Source organism: Camellia sinensis, chromosome 2 (assembly GCF_055761805.1).
Source record: "Camellia sinensis isolate YWXY chromosome 2, ASM5576180v1, whole genome shotgun sequence".
Taxonomy (NCBI): domain Eukaryota; kingdom Viridiplantae; phylum Streptophyta; class Magnoliopsida; order Ericales; family Theaceae; genus Camellia; species Camellia sinensis.
The window spans coordinates 164344290-164361105 of record NC_138962.1 but is presented as its reverse complement, the minus strand read 5'-3'; the positions used below and the strand labels follow the sequence as shown (position 1 = coordinate 164361105).

At 36.1% G+C, this 16816-nt stretch overlaps 1 protein-coding gene and 1 pseudogene across 1 annotated transcript; both read right to left on the bottom strand.

The window, feature by feature from the left end:
* Positions 1 to 1931: 1931 nt before the first annotated feature.
* On the bottom strand, positions 1932 to 3250 carry LOC114301220 (homeobox protein knotted-1-like 3; annotated as a pseudogene).
* A 5206-nt stretch (positions 3251 to 8456) lies between these two features.
* LOC145789213 (uncharacterized) lies at positions 8457 to 11676 on the bottom strand. The gene is made up of 5 exons (XM_082913174.1): positions 11614 to 11676; positions 10833 to 11074; positions 9919 to 9987; positions 8593 to 9808; positions 8457 to 8507 (listed from the first exon to the last, which is right to left on the bottom strand). Exons 1-5 carry the CDS (start codon positions 11674 to 11676, stop codon positions 8457 to 8459), a joined length of 1641 nt encoding a protein of 546 aa, XP_082769300.1.
* Between the last annotated feature and the right edge of the window lie 5140 nt (positions 11677 to 16816).

Genomic DNA, 16816 nt, shown 5'->3' with positions numbered 1-16816 from the left:
TGTTTCTCTCAGAGGTTAGATTCATTAGGATTTCTCATAATGCTCCATAATTTTATCAATTTTGTCTCTCTTGGTTGTGCATCTCCAATTGTTCATCAGATTCAAATTTGATGGAAAAAATGGCTCCAAAAGTGCAAATTATTGTCTCTTATGACATTGAAGGTTTACCAAAGTAGAATTTTCAACAAAAGTGCAAATTAGAATAATCTGAAAATGTAGAGATCAGAGCTGTCTTACTCATTAAAGAGAGCTCCAAATATTTATATGTTGTTTATGATTAGTCAGAAAAGAAGAGGAAAAAATGTACCAAATATTTCAGGCTGTCACTGTATAAATACAGATGAAGGATGATTTGTGTTAAGCCATGGATTGTTGATAGGTGGCATAGAGTTTTGATTACTTGAAACTTATTGATTGATCAAAGTTATGTTTATAATGTTAAGTTCCACTTTGGGCACATAGGTTGTGAATTTTTTTTTTTTTTTTCCTTTTCAATTTGAGCGGGATATCTTATAGAAATGCCTGGTGCGTTGACCACCCCCTGTAGAGAGAGAAACTCTTGTAGTGGTTCCTTTTGTCAACTTTTTAGAATAAAATTCATAATAAGCAACAATGATTAAGAAAGAATCAAGCAACTATTTCATTTTAAAATGTAAGAATTCTTTTCTCTTGACATACTACTTATTAGACAATTCAAAAAATGTGAGGAAATAATATTTATAGTGTATTTATAGTGTATATTTATAGTGTTGAGTACTCTCAAGTATCTAGACCTTTTTACATTTGGATTAGTCTATCGCATCCTAATCACAAAGTATTATTGTTAACTTATCCCATCATGTCACATTATATAAATCTGTCTCAAGACTAAAATCATGCAATCCTCCCCAATCTAACTATTGAAATGTGTGTGGAAGAGAGACTAATAATCAGGACTCCACATCATATTGGCTATTCTTCTCACCATATACAATTGAACAAAGTAGTACATGCCCCAAGGATATTACATGTGCAAGATATTGCATGAACACAACTCAAAACCTAATATGGTTACATAACAGCAAAGTGTAACACTCCAGATCTTCTGACAGATCAAGCAACAATAGGAAACATTCCAATTTCCAAAGCACAATGAAAACATTCTAAAAGACTTTTACACATACACTAAACATTGTTATAAGGTAATGCATTTCCTATAAACTATAATAGATTGGGCTGTTTGAGACATTACCCAACGCTTGCAATAAAAATCACATGGAATTAGTTAACAGATCCCCTGCCGAAGGCTAGTAATGACTAAACCAATATGGTGCCCCTGCACGAGCCATCACTCAAAATCGTTGGTTCTGATTATTTCCTCACAAGTAATACTATTATACATAAATGAATTTCTTACCAAATTTTGTTAGCATTAGACATAAATGTAATGAGACACGCATAACAGAGGCCCCGTTTGGTGTAACTGTTAAAACAGCTTATAGATTATAATTTAACAGATTATAGATTATGACTTTAATCAGAAGTTGTTAATCTGTTTGGTGTAGCTGTTGGATTATAGATTTAAGTTGCTGAGTAGTATTTGTTAAATAAGCTGTGAAATAGCTTTTCAATTAATTTTTATTCTTTGTTTGTCTACATTTCTCATAAAAAAATAATAATAATAATCTATAGTCCATTTGAGTCTTTTTCTATTTTTAAAAAAATAAAAAATAAAAAAATTTAAGAGTATAACCATAAATTAATATGTCCACAGCAGAAGCTGATAATCAGAAGTAAGGGGTGAGCAGCTTCTCAGAATTAGCTTTTCTGAGTTAAAATAAGCTGTTTGAAATAAGTTTAACCAAACAGTCCAAAATAACTTTTTCAAAACTAAAAGTTATAAGTTGACTCTAAAAAGCTAAAACAAATACCCCCAGAATATTCGTGTGACACACTACCATTGTGTCTATTGGTAAAAAAAATTAAGTAAAAACATCGTTTATGAATAGCATTTTCTTGTTTCTCATGGCCCTAGTCTGTAAGGACCTTGACCTTCACCCATGTAGTGTCCTTCAACGTAGAGAGCTACATTCTGAGGATGGAGTCCATCCATTACCATAAATTGCATATCTTCAGAAGGTTTCCAGTGTCATTTCCTTTGGTTGATGAACCAGTTATTAATTTGTTTCTGGTCCAAACCTGTTGATTCAGCGAAGGCCACCTTCTCACTCTCCTGTGAGATTATCACAACAATCTGTCTTAATAACTCAAGAATACAATCTTTATCTTAGAACGCTCTGTTAATTTCATAAGAAGAGCTTGAGAATATAGCCTGAAGAGGATGCATGTACTAATGGGTATGGCCATTTGTAGTGTAACTCCACCAATTGAGTAGCTTTTGCCGGGCATCTTTGGGTAGCTTCCCTTTCTTTTTTTTCTTGGATAGTTCTTGCTTGAGACTACTCAAATAACCATTGTACTTCATCAACAGGTGGTTCTTAAGTTCCCGATCTTCAGCACGTGGATCAATCTCTGGCGGTTCTATTTCTCCACCACTATTGTCTTAGGGAAAAGTTAGGGATCATGAAAATTTTGTCATGAAAATGATCATGAAAAATTTATGATCCTTGGATTACCTTGATTAGTGTGTGGTGCTTTATTCTAAGTGTAATCCAGGGGTCACAAAACTTTCATGATTATTTTCATGACAAAATTTTCATGATACCTAGCATTGCTGATTGTCTTAATCCTCTTCAGATGAATCAACACCCTCACATTTTTTATCTATGCATATTGATTGGAAAAGCATTAACAAAAAAATGCACTCCAGAACAAAAGAATGTAGCATCAAAAAATATTATTTCCTGACAAACAATTCGAAAAATGTTCTGCTCTGTGATTGATGAACTGTAATGTACTTAAAATATGAAACCGGCTACATGATAACAAATTGAAATAGTGTTTCTCCTAATTAGTCAGGACTGAACTGCGTTTGAAAGTTCTTGTTTTTGAATTTGAGTTGAAGATGCTTTTATTGGAAGAAGGTGGTTTATTTTAGTTTTGCGCTAGTGTATGGGCGGCATTGGAGTGGTTTTTCTAAGTGATTTACTAGTTATTTGTTTTCTAAGTGGTTTATTTGGTTTGTTAAGTGCTTCAATGTATAATATTATTTTTTCCTTCTTTTGGACGCTGTCACAATTCCACTCTTCAAGAGGTTAGACAGAATGGATTCATCAGCATTGTATTATTTATTTCATGGAACGTGGAGCCTAGTAGGTTTTGTCTTTTTTTTTTTTTTTTGCTAGATTCTAATTCTGAGATTTTATATACTTCGTTGTCTACTATGTCGTCACCTGTAGGTCGTGTTTTTCTATCTTGATGGTGTTTGGATAGCGGGATAAGCTATCCAGTTCTACTGTTAGGAATTCTGTATGGTTCTTGTTTTTGGAAAACAATTTTGTTACCCACATTCCTAATTGATCTTTCTATTGGGATCTTTGGAACTTGGGTGGGTGGAGTTTTGGAACTTCTTTGTACATGGAGCTGCATATCAGACTTGCTGCCTTGCAATTGTAATGATTAATTTGAACATTTGATTAGGTGGTGTTAGTTATGCCATTTTTATTTTTTGAATTGTAGGCATACAGGAAAGATTCCAATTCATGGTGATGCTTTTACCAAAGCCACTTTATATAGGGATAGATTTTTCTTGTTGCTCTAGAGGCTTTCTCGTGATCAGCATTTTTCTAAGCCTGCATTTGATATTGAAAGGTCTCAGTTCAGCAGCTATGAGGTAACCCGTCTCTCTGTCTTGCACATAAACGTATCGAAATTGGAGGCACGTGTTAATTAAACAAAGTGTTCTTATTTATGTGTATATGTTGGGCAGATATCTCCAATTCAAAGTCTCGTTGGGCTAACAGGGAGAAGATGGGTCATGGGCGTTATATCTCAGTTAGAGGATGGCCATTTCTACTTGGAAGACCTCACTGGAGCAGTTGAAATCAATTTGTCTAATGCAATATCCTCTACATGTTTGTATTTTTCCCTTTCGAGAGACTTATTGTCTGTTTTGAGTGCTTGGATTTGGGCTGCCATATAATCTCCAAAAGTAAAAGTTCTCATTTATCTATGGAATAACTCTATCAAAAATTTCCTTTGTAGGATTCTTTCAGGAACTCCTTGTTATTGTCGCATACTTTTTTTTTTTTTTTTTTGAAGAAAAGAGAATTTTATTAAGGGAAGAAATGCAAAATAATACATGAATTTTGAGATTTTTGCAAATATGTTTTTACGTTTATTGTATATAATATTTGAATATATATATGATTGTAGGTTTTTTTTTTTTTTTTGCGACAGTAAGAAGATGGTCGCTAATACATTGTAGGCCTTTTTTAAACTCTTTTGCAACGGCAAAATATCAGTCGCTATAAGTAGGTTACGCGGTCACAAATAGTTTGCGACTACTATTTTGCGGTTGCAAAAAGTATTTGCCACCTCCACATTCGCGACTCTCATTTGCCGTCACATGGCCCGTTGCATGGCCCGTCGCAGTTTTTTTATTATTTGCGACGGCTTGTAACGGTCGCAAAAAGAATTTTTTTTTAGTAGTGTTATAAGAATAAATAAATACATAAAAATCTTAGCCTGGACAAAAATAATAATAAATGTGGGATGAGTACATGACATGTTGGTTATGTTTGTTTGGAAAAATGATTTAATTAAATATTAGTTATTTGATTTTAAAAGAAATATTGGATGGGACATGGGCAAGGGAGGACCATAATTGTCCAAGTCAAGGTCCAGGTTGAAGCTGGGGAAAAATGTGTCTGGTATGGGTTAGAGAGGGGAGCATCTATTTACACACACCAAATACCCTCTTTGCACATCCTTCTCACTACACACACCAAAAAAATTAATTCCTAATTAGTTACTCACTACACACACGGTTCATTCCATATCTACCCTCACACACACACACACACACACCCCCGACCCCAAACCCAGCTCTCCCGACGGTGCAAATACACACACCCACTGAAGCTGAAGCTACATCTTCAATCTTGAAGCTTACTGTGTTGAGGACATTACCCCATAGCTGAAGCTTACCGTGTTGAAGACATTACCCCATAGTAGAAGCTTCACACAGCTTTCATTCCCAAAGCTGCATCCATCAAGACATCACATTGAAGCATTCCAACACATTTTCAATCCTCATTCGTATTTAGGTGAGTTTACTTTTCAATCCTCATTCCTATTTAATTTGCAATGTAGAGTTTTGTTTTTATCATTTTGAAAATGAACGAAGACCCACAGAGTGTAAACAAATCGTTCGGAACTGGTTTTCCGAAATTAAGGAATTTGTTCGGAAGTAGGAATTCGGAATTAGTGATTTATTTCAACAGTAGGTTTCCGAAATTTTTTAATTATTTCAGCAGTCAACTTCCGAATATTTTAAATTCGGACAACAATCAACTTCCGAAATTAATTTTTTATTTCGGTTTTCAACTTTCGAACAGTATATATACTTTCGTTTTCAACTTCCGAACAATTTTTTTTTTCTCTCCCTTCTTTGGTATATTCTTTTTACATTTGTGGTAATATCTTATTGATTGATAAATAATTTCATAAAATGCATTAAAATTATAATTATTGTAACATAATTTATACCTCTATGAACCAATCACTACATATTCTATTTGAGATCACCTCTTCAAAACTTGTTTGAGCTTCAATGGGTACTAACACAGAATTGAAAAATGGTATAGCTTTCTTTGGGGATAGAATTAGGGAATAAGAGCATTAGTAATGCACTAGGATCGATTATTTTTCTTTTAATTTTATTTTTAACAATGTGATACTTAATGTGTTTATAATTATATATATTATGAGATTATTATAGTATTATGTTTGATCAAGATGATGGTCATCAAACATATTAATTTTTGCAGATAATATGGATTTTGAATATCAACAACGTATCCCACCTACTGCTTCAAATAGACGACGACGTGAATTGGATGTTGACTATGAACGGAGACGAGGGCGTGGGCGAGGACGAGGTCGAGGTCGTGGTTAAGGTCGTGATCCAGTTTCGGTAGAATATGATATCCCCGGTGCCAGTCAAAGTCGAAGCCGAAGCCAAAGACGAGTTCAAGGTGATGATATGCCTGACATTGCTGTAGAGGACGCCTCTTTACCCGATTCTCCTACTATCCAAGAAGAGCACCTTATTCATGCTTTTCCAGGTGGACTGGTAGATCCATTAATACTGTGGAGTTTCAATAGCATGTCGCTGCAGCTATTTGGCACGGGGAGGTAAACATTCCTGAGTAGAAGTGAAATTCATTTGTATATGAGTTTTTTTTGTGTGTGTGTGTGTGTGTTGTATGGTAGTTTCTAATGAGATATCATTTGTGTTATAGGAACGAGGGCCCCTAAAGTGTCATAATCACTCTTCAAAGATCCTTGCATGGCCATGGTGGTCAGTAGACAACAACACCAGATTCAAAGCCATTATTGAGCAGTCTGGGCTGTCACAATTAGCTCGTTGCACTTATCGGTTTGTCAACAAGCTTCTAATCTCTAGTTTTGTTGAGAGATGGCAACCTGAGACGAACACATTTCACATGACAGTTGGTGAGATGACGTTGACTTTGGATGATGTTGGCAATATTCTTAGCCTTCCCATTGTAGGCAGATCAGTCAGCGTACTAGATGTGACGGATCATCATGGAGTTACACTACTAGTTTCTGGCTTGGGGATTACTGAACGTGTAGCACATGAAGAGATTTCTACTGCTTGTGGCAATTCAGTCATGCTTGAGTGGTTGCGAAGTCAGTTTGCTGGTGTCACAGATTCAGACCCCGAGGAGGCTATACAGTGCGCTACTAGAGCTTATTTGTTGTTTCTGTTGGGATATACACTCTTCAGTGACAAGAGTGGCGGCAGGGTTCCTGTTGTTTACCTTGGCTTATTAATGGATTTGGGATCCATTCATACTTTCGCCTGGGGTGCTGTTGCATTAGCTTTTTTATACAGACAGTTGGGGTATGCTAGCCGGTCCGGGGTTAAGCAGATGGGTGGTTATATGACTCTTTTGGAGGCGTGGATTTATGATCACTTCCGAGCATTCTGACCTCACTAGAACATGGGCTACAATGAAGACATGCCACACGTGTACCATTTTGCATCTAGGAGAAAGGCGGGTTCCTCCGTTGATCATTTGAAATCTTTTCGAGCCGAGCTTGACAGTTTGGTAGCGACTGATGTAAGTTTACTCGTCCTGAGATAATTTTAACACATTTCATTTATCTTACCCTTTATATACTTTAATTCAAAAACACTTTACGTTTACAGGTTATTTGAGATCCATACCACAGCTACATAGACCGGCATCCATGTAACCCGGTTACGTTCTACCATGGATGCTTAAAGTGGTTAGATGTGGTCGAACCCTATCATCCAGATAGAGTTCTAAGGCAGTTTGGCAGGGTTCAAACCATCCGAGATGCACCGCTAGCTCCTAGTCGCGGTGTTCGAGGCAACATTTCTGCACGATCTACAGTCATGTATAGATACTTGGATAGGATCTGGGAGGCTTGGGATAACCACATGTCATCTGAGCAACGGAAGAGCACACCAGTTCGTCAGCCTTGGAAATGTGTACCGGGTTACATGGATTGGTATAAGAATATTACGCACCTATATGTTGAGCACACTGATGAACCGCGTGTCCATGACCATCAGGATTTCAGCCAACATGCCGATGTAATATATTATCCTCTTTTATGCATTTGTAACTTACTTTTTATTTTCTGATATGTTCCCTAAAATGTGATATTCTTTTCAAATGCAACGTATTGCACATGCACTGCAGATTTCACATCCTATTATTGACACTGGTTATGAGGAGGGGATTCGACATCCTTATCGACTTTACTAGGCTATTGAGAGTATGACGCATGTCCTTGAAGGTCAACACATTGACGAAGCTGGACCTAGTTATACTAGAGGTCGCTTTTCATCACCGACATTGACATATAGTCGTAGGCCTAGGCGTAGGCATACAGCTAATTCGTGACATGTTATTTATTAGTTGATGAATTTTTTGTGGTGTTTTTTGTAAGATGATATTGTTGTAATGGTAACAGTGGTTAATATTTTCTTATTAGATGATATTGTTGTAATGACATTTTATTATTATAATGGAATGGTAACAATGGTCGTTGATTTTGTAAATGATATTTTCTTATTACAATAGAATGGTAACATCAACATCAACATCAACATCAAAAACACATCCATTAATTTCTTCTATAATTCTAACATTGTCAAATGCATACATGTGCCATGCGACATCAACAACATCAAATGTCGCTCGAGTAGTTACATTATCATGAATAATGTCCTTGAAATGTTGAATGCGATGCACATATGCATCATCCCAGTCGACAGCGCAAGGGTATCGGTATTTTCACCAATTAGTGGCTATAAGAGGAACTGGATGGCCTGGATGCAAGAAAACCTGCACCAAATATCAATTGAGTTAGTGGTCATATCTCATAACTTCTTGTACATGCACAAACCCAATTGATAAGTTTTTGTTATACCTGGACGAAATGATTTCCGTTGACAAACCCCAAAATCTCAGGTCTATCAAGTTGAGGTACTGGCACTGTTCTAAGAGGTAAAAAGGTGAGACATTGCTGTAATGACAAGTGGGATAACACAAGATTGTAGCACGATGCAACAAGATGGCCCATGTCTGGCATAGTCATCCAATGTGAGTATCCAGTATTGTCTTCAAAGTATGACAATATGCTTGTGAATTCTTCAAACCTTTCGTAGAACCCATAAAGTGTAATGTATTCTTCTTTGTGTGTGTGCAGGTCATCCAACAAATCATGCCTAACCTGAACCCAATCATCTTCTGTATGACCAATTGAAGCAGCTATAGCCCTGAAACCACAATTCCCATCTGCAGCTACATCCTTGACAAACTTAATGTATGGTTTCAACCCAGAAGGGAAAGCATCAACATATGCACCAGGTTTCACTGTTCTAGTAATGTATACCTTCCCTTTCGCATTCGCCTTCTCCTTTCTCTTAACAGGACGCTTCTTCTTGGTTTCCAGAGTAGAAGCTAATGTAGTGATTTGAGTGTCCCAAGGTGAGAAGGAATCATGTCCAGATTGCACCAACTCAAATGCACACGGGTCACGACGGGTAGAAACATTGATCTTCTTATGATCCCGAGGACGTGTTTTGGGCTTCACCTCCGGCTCAACAAGAAAAGTGTTTCCTGAATATACAATCTCTTTTAACTTCTTCAAAAGCTCCAACTGCATGGTTCTATCACTTTCATTAAACTTGTTCGCAAACAACTCTACTTCTGCATGACAACTCACCTCTGTTTCCTCTTCTTTCTTGCATATGGAGATATGAAGTTGCCTCCACTGTGAGTGTATGGTAGCAAGTGGTATAGGACGATCTTGTCTGATGTAGTCAGCAATCTCATCGGCACAAGGTAAATCATGAGTGTGGCGAAGGACGCATCCACAAGCTTCAACATCAATACCAATGGAATTGGCTCTCTTACTCTCTACAAGCAAATACTTCAATGCAGAGACAGACACATTAACCCGTAGCTCTCTGAACTGAGAAGGTTTAAATTGATGTTGCACAACAGTTAGACTTTTCTCAAATGAAGCCTTGATATCAGTGTGTTGCAACTCAAGCAGACTGTGTATTTTCTTAAATGATGCCTGAAATGAGACTTGACATGAACCCAATTGTCTTTTAAGTTTTGCATGTGCACTCTCAGCCCTGTTCAATTCAATGTAAGTCAAATTAAAATCAAGTACATGGCACTTATTAATAACATATTGAATAAAAGTAATCTTATCGGTTCGTTGTAACATTGCCACAATGCATACACGTGTCTGTCCATGCCGCCACAAATTTGTCCTTGTAAGGAACCAACCAAGTATCTATGACGTATTTGACTGCATCAGGATAACTACTGAATACCTTAAGTAATGATTTAAGACACTCATCGTATTGAATTTCAGAAGATGAATACACTAAAGAGTTCCACTCATGGTTGAATTTCTCCCATTTCTATTGTGTCTCAAACATTTTCTTGCATTTGGTCAATACATTCTTACTGATATGCCAACGACATAATAAATGTCTGTCACTCGGGAATATCTTATGTATGGCATTCATCAAGGCTAGCTCTCTGTCAGTAATAATAATTGTTAGCACAACAAAACCATCCATGACATCACGCAATGTAGCTAACACCCACGCATAGTTATCGACCCTCTCATACTGTAAGTATGCGAAAGCTACAGAGAAAGTCATTTCAGGTGATGTCACTCCCGCAATTTCAAGAAGAGGAAGACGATATTTGTTGGTTTTATATGTGCAATCCAAAATTAATATACGTGGGAAAGACTGAAATAAGTCCAAACTGGTAGGATGTGCCCAAAACAAGTCTGTCACAGTCATCGTGGACTCTTCAGACCGATGGTGCTCAATGTAATTATACTTGGCCAATTCACCCAATAAGTGTTGCATCTGTGATCTTCCAGCTCTCTGTACCACCCTATTTTGATGGCGTATATTGTAAATGGTTTTAAGTGTGCTTACATTGAGGGCATCTCGCCGTTTCAAGGTTACTAGGATTTCTTTTGGCCGAACCATGCTCTTTGACATATCCATTAACAATGCTTTCTCAACCTTTGATAGCCTCCCCGCATATGAATGTCCCTAAAGGTGCTCCGCAGGTGGATGATTATGTAATCCGCATACTACGGTCAATGTCCATTCATCATGTGTGGTAAACCTGTGAGCCCTCATATCAAAAGGACAACCACACTTCTTCGTATCGGTTATTCTTGATGTATTGTTGTCATCATGTTTTAACTTCTTTGTCGCTCTATATTGGCCACTCCTCTCACAAGCAAGATACATCCTGGGTCTTTTTTTCCCTCCACCATTGTCTGATGTTTTGATTACAATGACCAAACCATTTCTTTTTCCAACTTCACGTGCCCAGTTGAGCAATTCATCCTTACTTTTGAATACCTACGAAGTCAAATAAATATTATCAAACATTTACATTTGTTGAGCAATTCGAAACATAATCATTATAATTTCGTAGAGTGAACCTGTTCAGTTATGAATTGAGTAGTGTAATCCAACACAAAATCCGCGCAAACCTAACTTCCTTGAGTTGACACATATTCCTACATGTTTTGTATAACATTACAAATTTTTAATGGCATTATAAAGATTAATTTGCAATTCGAAACTGTAAATTTGGTATGCAGTTTGCAAATTTGGAATATAAAATGGGAAAAAAATTTACTTCATTCGGAAGTAGTTTTTCGAATTTATTTTAAAATTTCAGAAGTTGAATGTTGTAAAAGTTAACTTATTTCGGACAACAACTTCCAAAATTAAATACTTTGTTCGGACAACAACTTCCAAAATTAATTACTTTGTTCAGACAACAACTTCTGAAAATAAATACTTATTTCGGTAGTAGATTTCCGAACAAAATAATATAATTCGACTCTAGTTATCCGAACGACGCTGGAAAAAGAAGAAGAAGAGAAACTCACATTTCCTTCGCTATGTTTCTCATAAACATTTATTTGCTGATTTTCAGAAAACAAATCCTCCATAACAACTACGAATGAGGAAGGTTGAGAAGCTACGAACTTGGACCTTAATGGAAGAAGCTGAACTTGGAGCTTAATGAATTAGTGCTTTCACTTCTAGCTCAATGGAAGAAGCTGAACTTGGAGCTTCAACGTGAAGTCTGGATGGATGTGTGCATTGCGACGTTTTGAATTGGGTAGATGTCTAAAATAGTAATTACACTTTGGGATAAAATTTTAATAAAAATACATATCATTAAATGTGTGTATAGAGGGGATTTGGTGTGTGTAGATAGAAGCTCCCGTTGGAGAGTCGACAAACACATTTATGTTAGGTAAATTACACTAACCTCCCTGACGTGTATTGTAGATATAATAAATTTTAAAATTTTAAAATAATTATATTAACTTATCTTATAATAAGATTAAAAAGATTAAAATTAATGCAAATAGTATAAAGAAATAAAGATAAGCAGTGTGCAATATGCATTTTAATTTAAAAGTGATAACAATATTATTTTTATGTTCATATAACTAATAAATTTTTGAAAAAAAAGAATCGAGTGTTATGTAAAATTAAATTTTAGAAAAAGTTCAATGTAATTATTTTAACTTGTGAGGCTTACTATTTTTTTACGAAATTTCACGGAAGCCAGTGTAATTTACCCTTTATGTTAATATTTCCCAATCAAAAAGAAACTTGAACAAATTCTCTGGTGAATTCCTACAAATCGTTATTAGTGCATTAGGTATAAGTAAATTTACAAATATTTTATTTATTTATTTATTTATTGTTTTAATTTTGTTACAATGAAATATTGGGTATATCACTACAACACAACTCCAACAAATTACAAATTCCTTCTTCTTCTTCTTCTTTTAATTCGCAAAAGGAAATGTTGATGTAAAATGGAGTACAAGGAGTGCAAAAAATTACATCAATAAAAAACAGGACATGAAATAGCATCAAAGCTTTAAAAACATGGGAATGGAACTTCTTCACATCATTATCCTACATATTTCACCATACTCTGCTGTGACTTCGTTTGGGAAGCCAAAAGTCAGGTTTTTTTGACTATTTTAACTACAAAAAACAAAATAGATTTTTTAACGTAATAAGACAAAATATCACATCTCTCACAAAAAAGTCAAAAAAGCCAAAAGCCCTTCCCAAATCAGGCCTTTTAGCCCCAGGCTAAAATTGCCAAAAAAAGATAAAAAATAAAAAAGCCAACCCACTTCCCCAACGAATCCTGTATGGTCCCCATTCCGAGTCCACAATAATAATCCAAATCATTCAAATCTCATATTAAAAATCATCTGTGATCAGTTTCATTGGATATCACTAAACACTTGAATAAATTATATATATTTTAACTGGATAACAATTATGAGTTTAAATTTAGGAAAATGTCTCGTAGCTCAAATTTTGTGGCTCAAAAGTGGCTCAAATGGCTAAAACGACGTCGTTTTGGCAATTTGAGCCACTTTTGAGTCACAAAATTTGAGCTACGTAGCATTGCCGTTAAATTTAAACCACCAATTTTGTAAAATGTGATTTGTTCATTTATTCATCGATATCGATAAAACTGATTTTTTGTACAGATAATTTTTATTATGAGATTTACAAGATAAGCAATTTTAATTATCATTATGGAATCGGAATGAAACACATAAAATAAACTATAATAAAATATAAAAGATAGTAATATGGATGGAAGCCATCTCCTATTGGATGCCAAATCATATCTGCTTACATTCTTTGCTTCCTGAGCAACTTCCAACTTGAAATTTTTCAGATTTTGTTGTGGCCAGTTGCGTAATATAGTTTTTCCCATCAAATTAGAGCCATTGTAAACCCAATTTCATTAAGGTTGGTATATGTGAACTTGAAAGAACTTGAGGGGTTTATGAGACTCACTATGATTTTTATTTTGATATTTTAAATCATTCATATTATAAGGTTATCTGTATATATCATCTATGAAAAAAATTGGGTTAATCCAATAATCACAACTTTTTATTTTATCGTGTTTTTTTTTAAAAAAAGATGAATAGTCTATTTTTAAATATATATATATATATATATATCATCATTTTTTTGGAAAAAAAATGATGATAAAATAAAAATATTACGATTATCAAATCGATATAATTTTTTTTTTCATGGATTATATATATAGAAAGACCTACAAAAAGAACTTTTATTGAAACAAAGCATGTAATGGGCTTCACAAACTCCTCAAATTCCCTAAAATTAAGATGTGAACATGAAAATAAAAAACAACTCACCTTCTCTACCTCCGATCACCAACCCCCAACCCTCTCCTACTACAATCGCCTCCCCAAGCCACTACAACCCTCCTCTCCATCTCCTTCCCTCACTAACAACCCCCTCTTTACCACTGAAATCCACTTTTGGCCCCGCACCACCATGACCCTCCCTCCTTAGCCCATTCACCATTGCTGCTATGGGTGTTGATTTCCGACCACACAACCAAAGAGGAAACTCAGCTAGAGAGCACCGGCAGAATAGATTAAGCCCGAACAACCTGTCACAGAAAAATAAGAATCCGGCGGTGGTTCGTCCACTCGGGGGCACTCTGACGATCAAGTCAGTAATCAATATCTCTCAAAGATAACAAATAGTGCTTAACTCACTAGACATAACATAAAAAGAATACCTTAGACCCATGGGGGTGCCTCACTTTTATAGTGGTCAGTGTCCAACTTCCCCTAAAAGTCGTACTTCATGGGACTCTATCCTTTACAAGGATAACATCTATCACAACTCACACTATTCAGATTAAGATGAACTTTCTCAAGTGTCTCATCTCTATCCAAATAGGTAGTTTGATGTCATCTAGGACTCTAGTCCTCTATCCAAATATCTCAGATTCCGGTATTATTGCACCATATCTCGGCATCATGGTCCATCCACGTGGTACCTTGGCTAACAACCTCGGCCACGTGGACTACCCCAAAATATGTCCCCACAGCTACTATCCTCTTTCAACCATTCACTATCACGACCACCCCGCAGCTACCCTACCCTTGTGATCCCCCTCATGGCCTTCTGCTCCCCTCGCAATCCCCCTCTTAGCCTTACTCCTACAAAAACCTATGCAAGAGAGAGAGAGAGATTTCAGATCTGGAAAGGGAAAAGGATGATGAGGGTGGCTATAGGGGCTGGGCAAATGAGGGGTTAAGGGGTATCAAGGTAGGACTAAAAGAAATTGGGGGTAGCGGGAACCGATTGTGGTAGGGTAGGGTGAGGCTAGGGGTTGACATGGTGGGGCAGACAAGGAGATGTGGCATTGGCATTCGAAGAGGTAGGGAGCAATGGTGGCAAAGAGGCAACAATGTTGGTAGGGGACGGAGGGTGAGTGTAACAAAAATTATGATTTTTAATTTTGTAGGGTTTGGGCACTCTTTGATAATTTTAGTTAAGGATAAAATTTTAACAAAAAAAATTTATGGAGTAATTAACAATGTAAGGTGATATATTTGTAGTGTTACTTAATGCCCCCACCATATACTTTTGAAACCCCTAACACTAAAATTGATTCCCACCATTTTTCTTTGAACATCCACCACCATAATCTCAATTATTCCCTTCGTTCTATAAACCCCCATCTCAGCCATCCCCTTCCTCCAGTAGTCCCACCACAACCACCCCCCAACTCCAACAACCCTTTCCCAGCTACCCCCTCTCCTCCACCTCTCGCAGCCCATTTTCCAACCCTCCCCTGACCGATTGCATTCAAAGATATTTGTGGATAATGAAAAAATTCATGTTTAGCCTTAACAATATATAATATTTTCAGTAAGTCATCATGATCCTACAATGATATTTAGGCTTGGCATGCCTCATGTACTCATCCCAAAATTTCACACCAAGCAAGACTTAACCAAATTCTGTTTCTCTAGGATTTCAAGGTCAATCATGCAAAGTTTAATTCAGCCAAAATCACCAGAGTGCACATTTTTTTTTTTTTTTTGTGTAAACAAAATCATCTTCTGATCCCCAAAAAAAAAAAAAAGGAAAAAATCATCTTCATTAGATAAGTAAATTTACAACTATTTTTCCTTCCACTACAAGAAAAGTGGGCTTATAAGACGGAACTTTTGCGACGGCACATTTGTCATCGCAAAAAATGACTTTTTTTTTTAGACGGCACAACTTGCTATCGCAAAAAATGTGACTTTTTTGAGGTGGCACAACTTGCCGTCACAAAAAATAGAATATTTGCGATGGCATAAAATGTCGCCACAAAAAAAGAGAGTATTTGTGACGGCAAAAATTGCTATCGCAAAAAAAAAAAGAGTATTTGCGATGGTAGAGATTGTTGTCGCAAAAAAATAGAGTTTTTGCAACGGTACCAGCTGCAGTCGCAAAAAAAAAAAAAAAAAGAAGAATTTTTTGCAATTGTAATACATACCGTTGCCAAAAAAAAGTTAAATATATATGTATTGTGCCTTTGAGACGGCTTCATATATATAGTCACAAAATAGTTTAAATAAATGTAACGGCATTTTTCTATCATAAAAAAAAAAAAAAAAACAACGTCGTCTTACTCTTTTGAACATTTCTCTTTTCACCCATTTTTTCATCTTTCTATCTCTTTGTCTCTGTCTCTATCTCTGTCTCTCTTCTCTTTCTCTCTCTCACTCATCACTCTTCTTTGTCTGTCTGTCTGTCTCTTTCTCCATGTGTCTCTGTCTCTGTCTCTGTCTCTCTCTCTCTCTCTCTCTCTCTCTCTCTCACTCATCACTCTTCTTTGTCTGTCTCTTTCACTACTAAAAATATGATTTTTTGCATCTGATTATTTGACCGTCACAAAAAATCATTTTTGGACATCAAAATCTCATTTTACCATCTCATTTTCTTGACCCAATCGTGTTCTTAAAAAAATATAAATAAATAAAAATCAGTAAAACTTGACTCTCTCTTTCTCTCCCTCTCAATTCCCTTTTTTTTCTTATTTTCCAAATTTGAACTCTCTCTCTCTCTCCCTCTCAAAATCTGTCTCTTGCTCGACTTTCGCTCAAATCTCACTGTCTCTCTCGCTCGAATCTGTTAATCGATTCAACTTCTCAAGTCCACAATTGTTGAAGATTTCATAATCGGTAAGCCTAAACACATCTTCATCGATTCAACTCT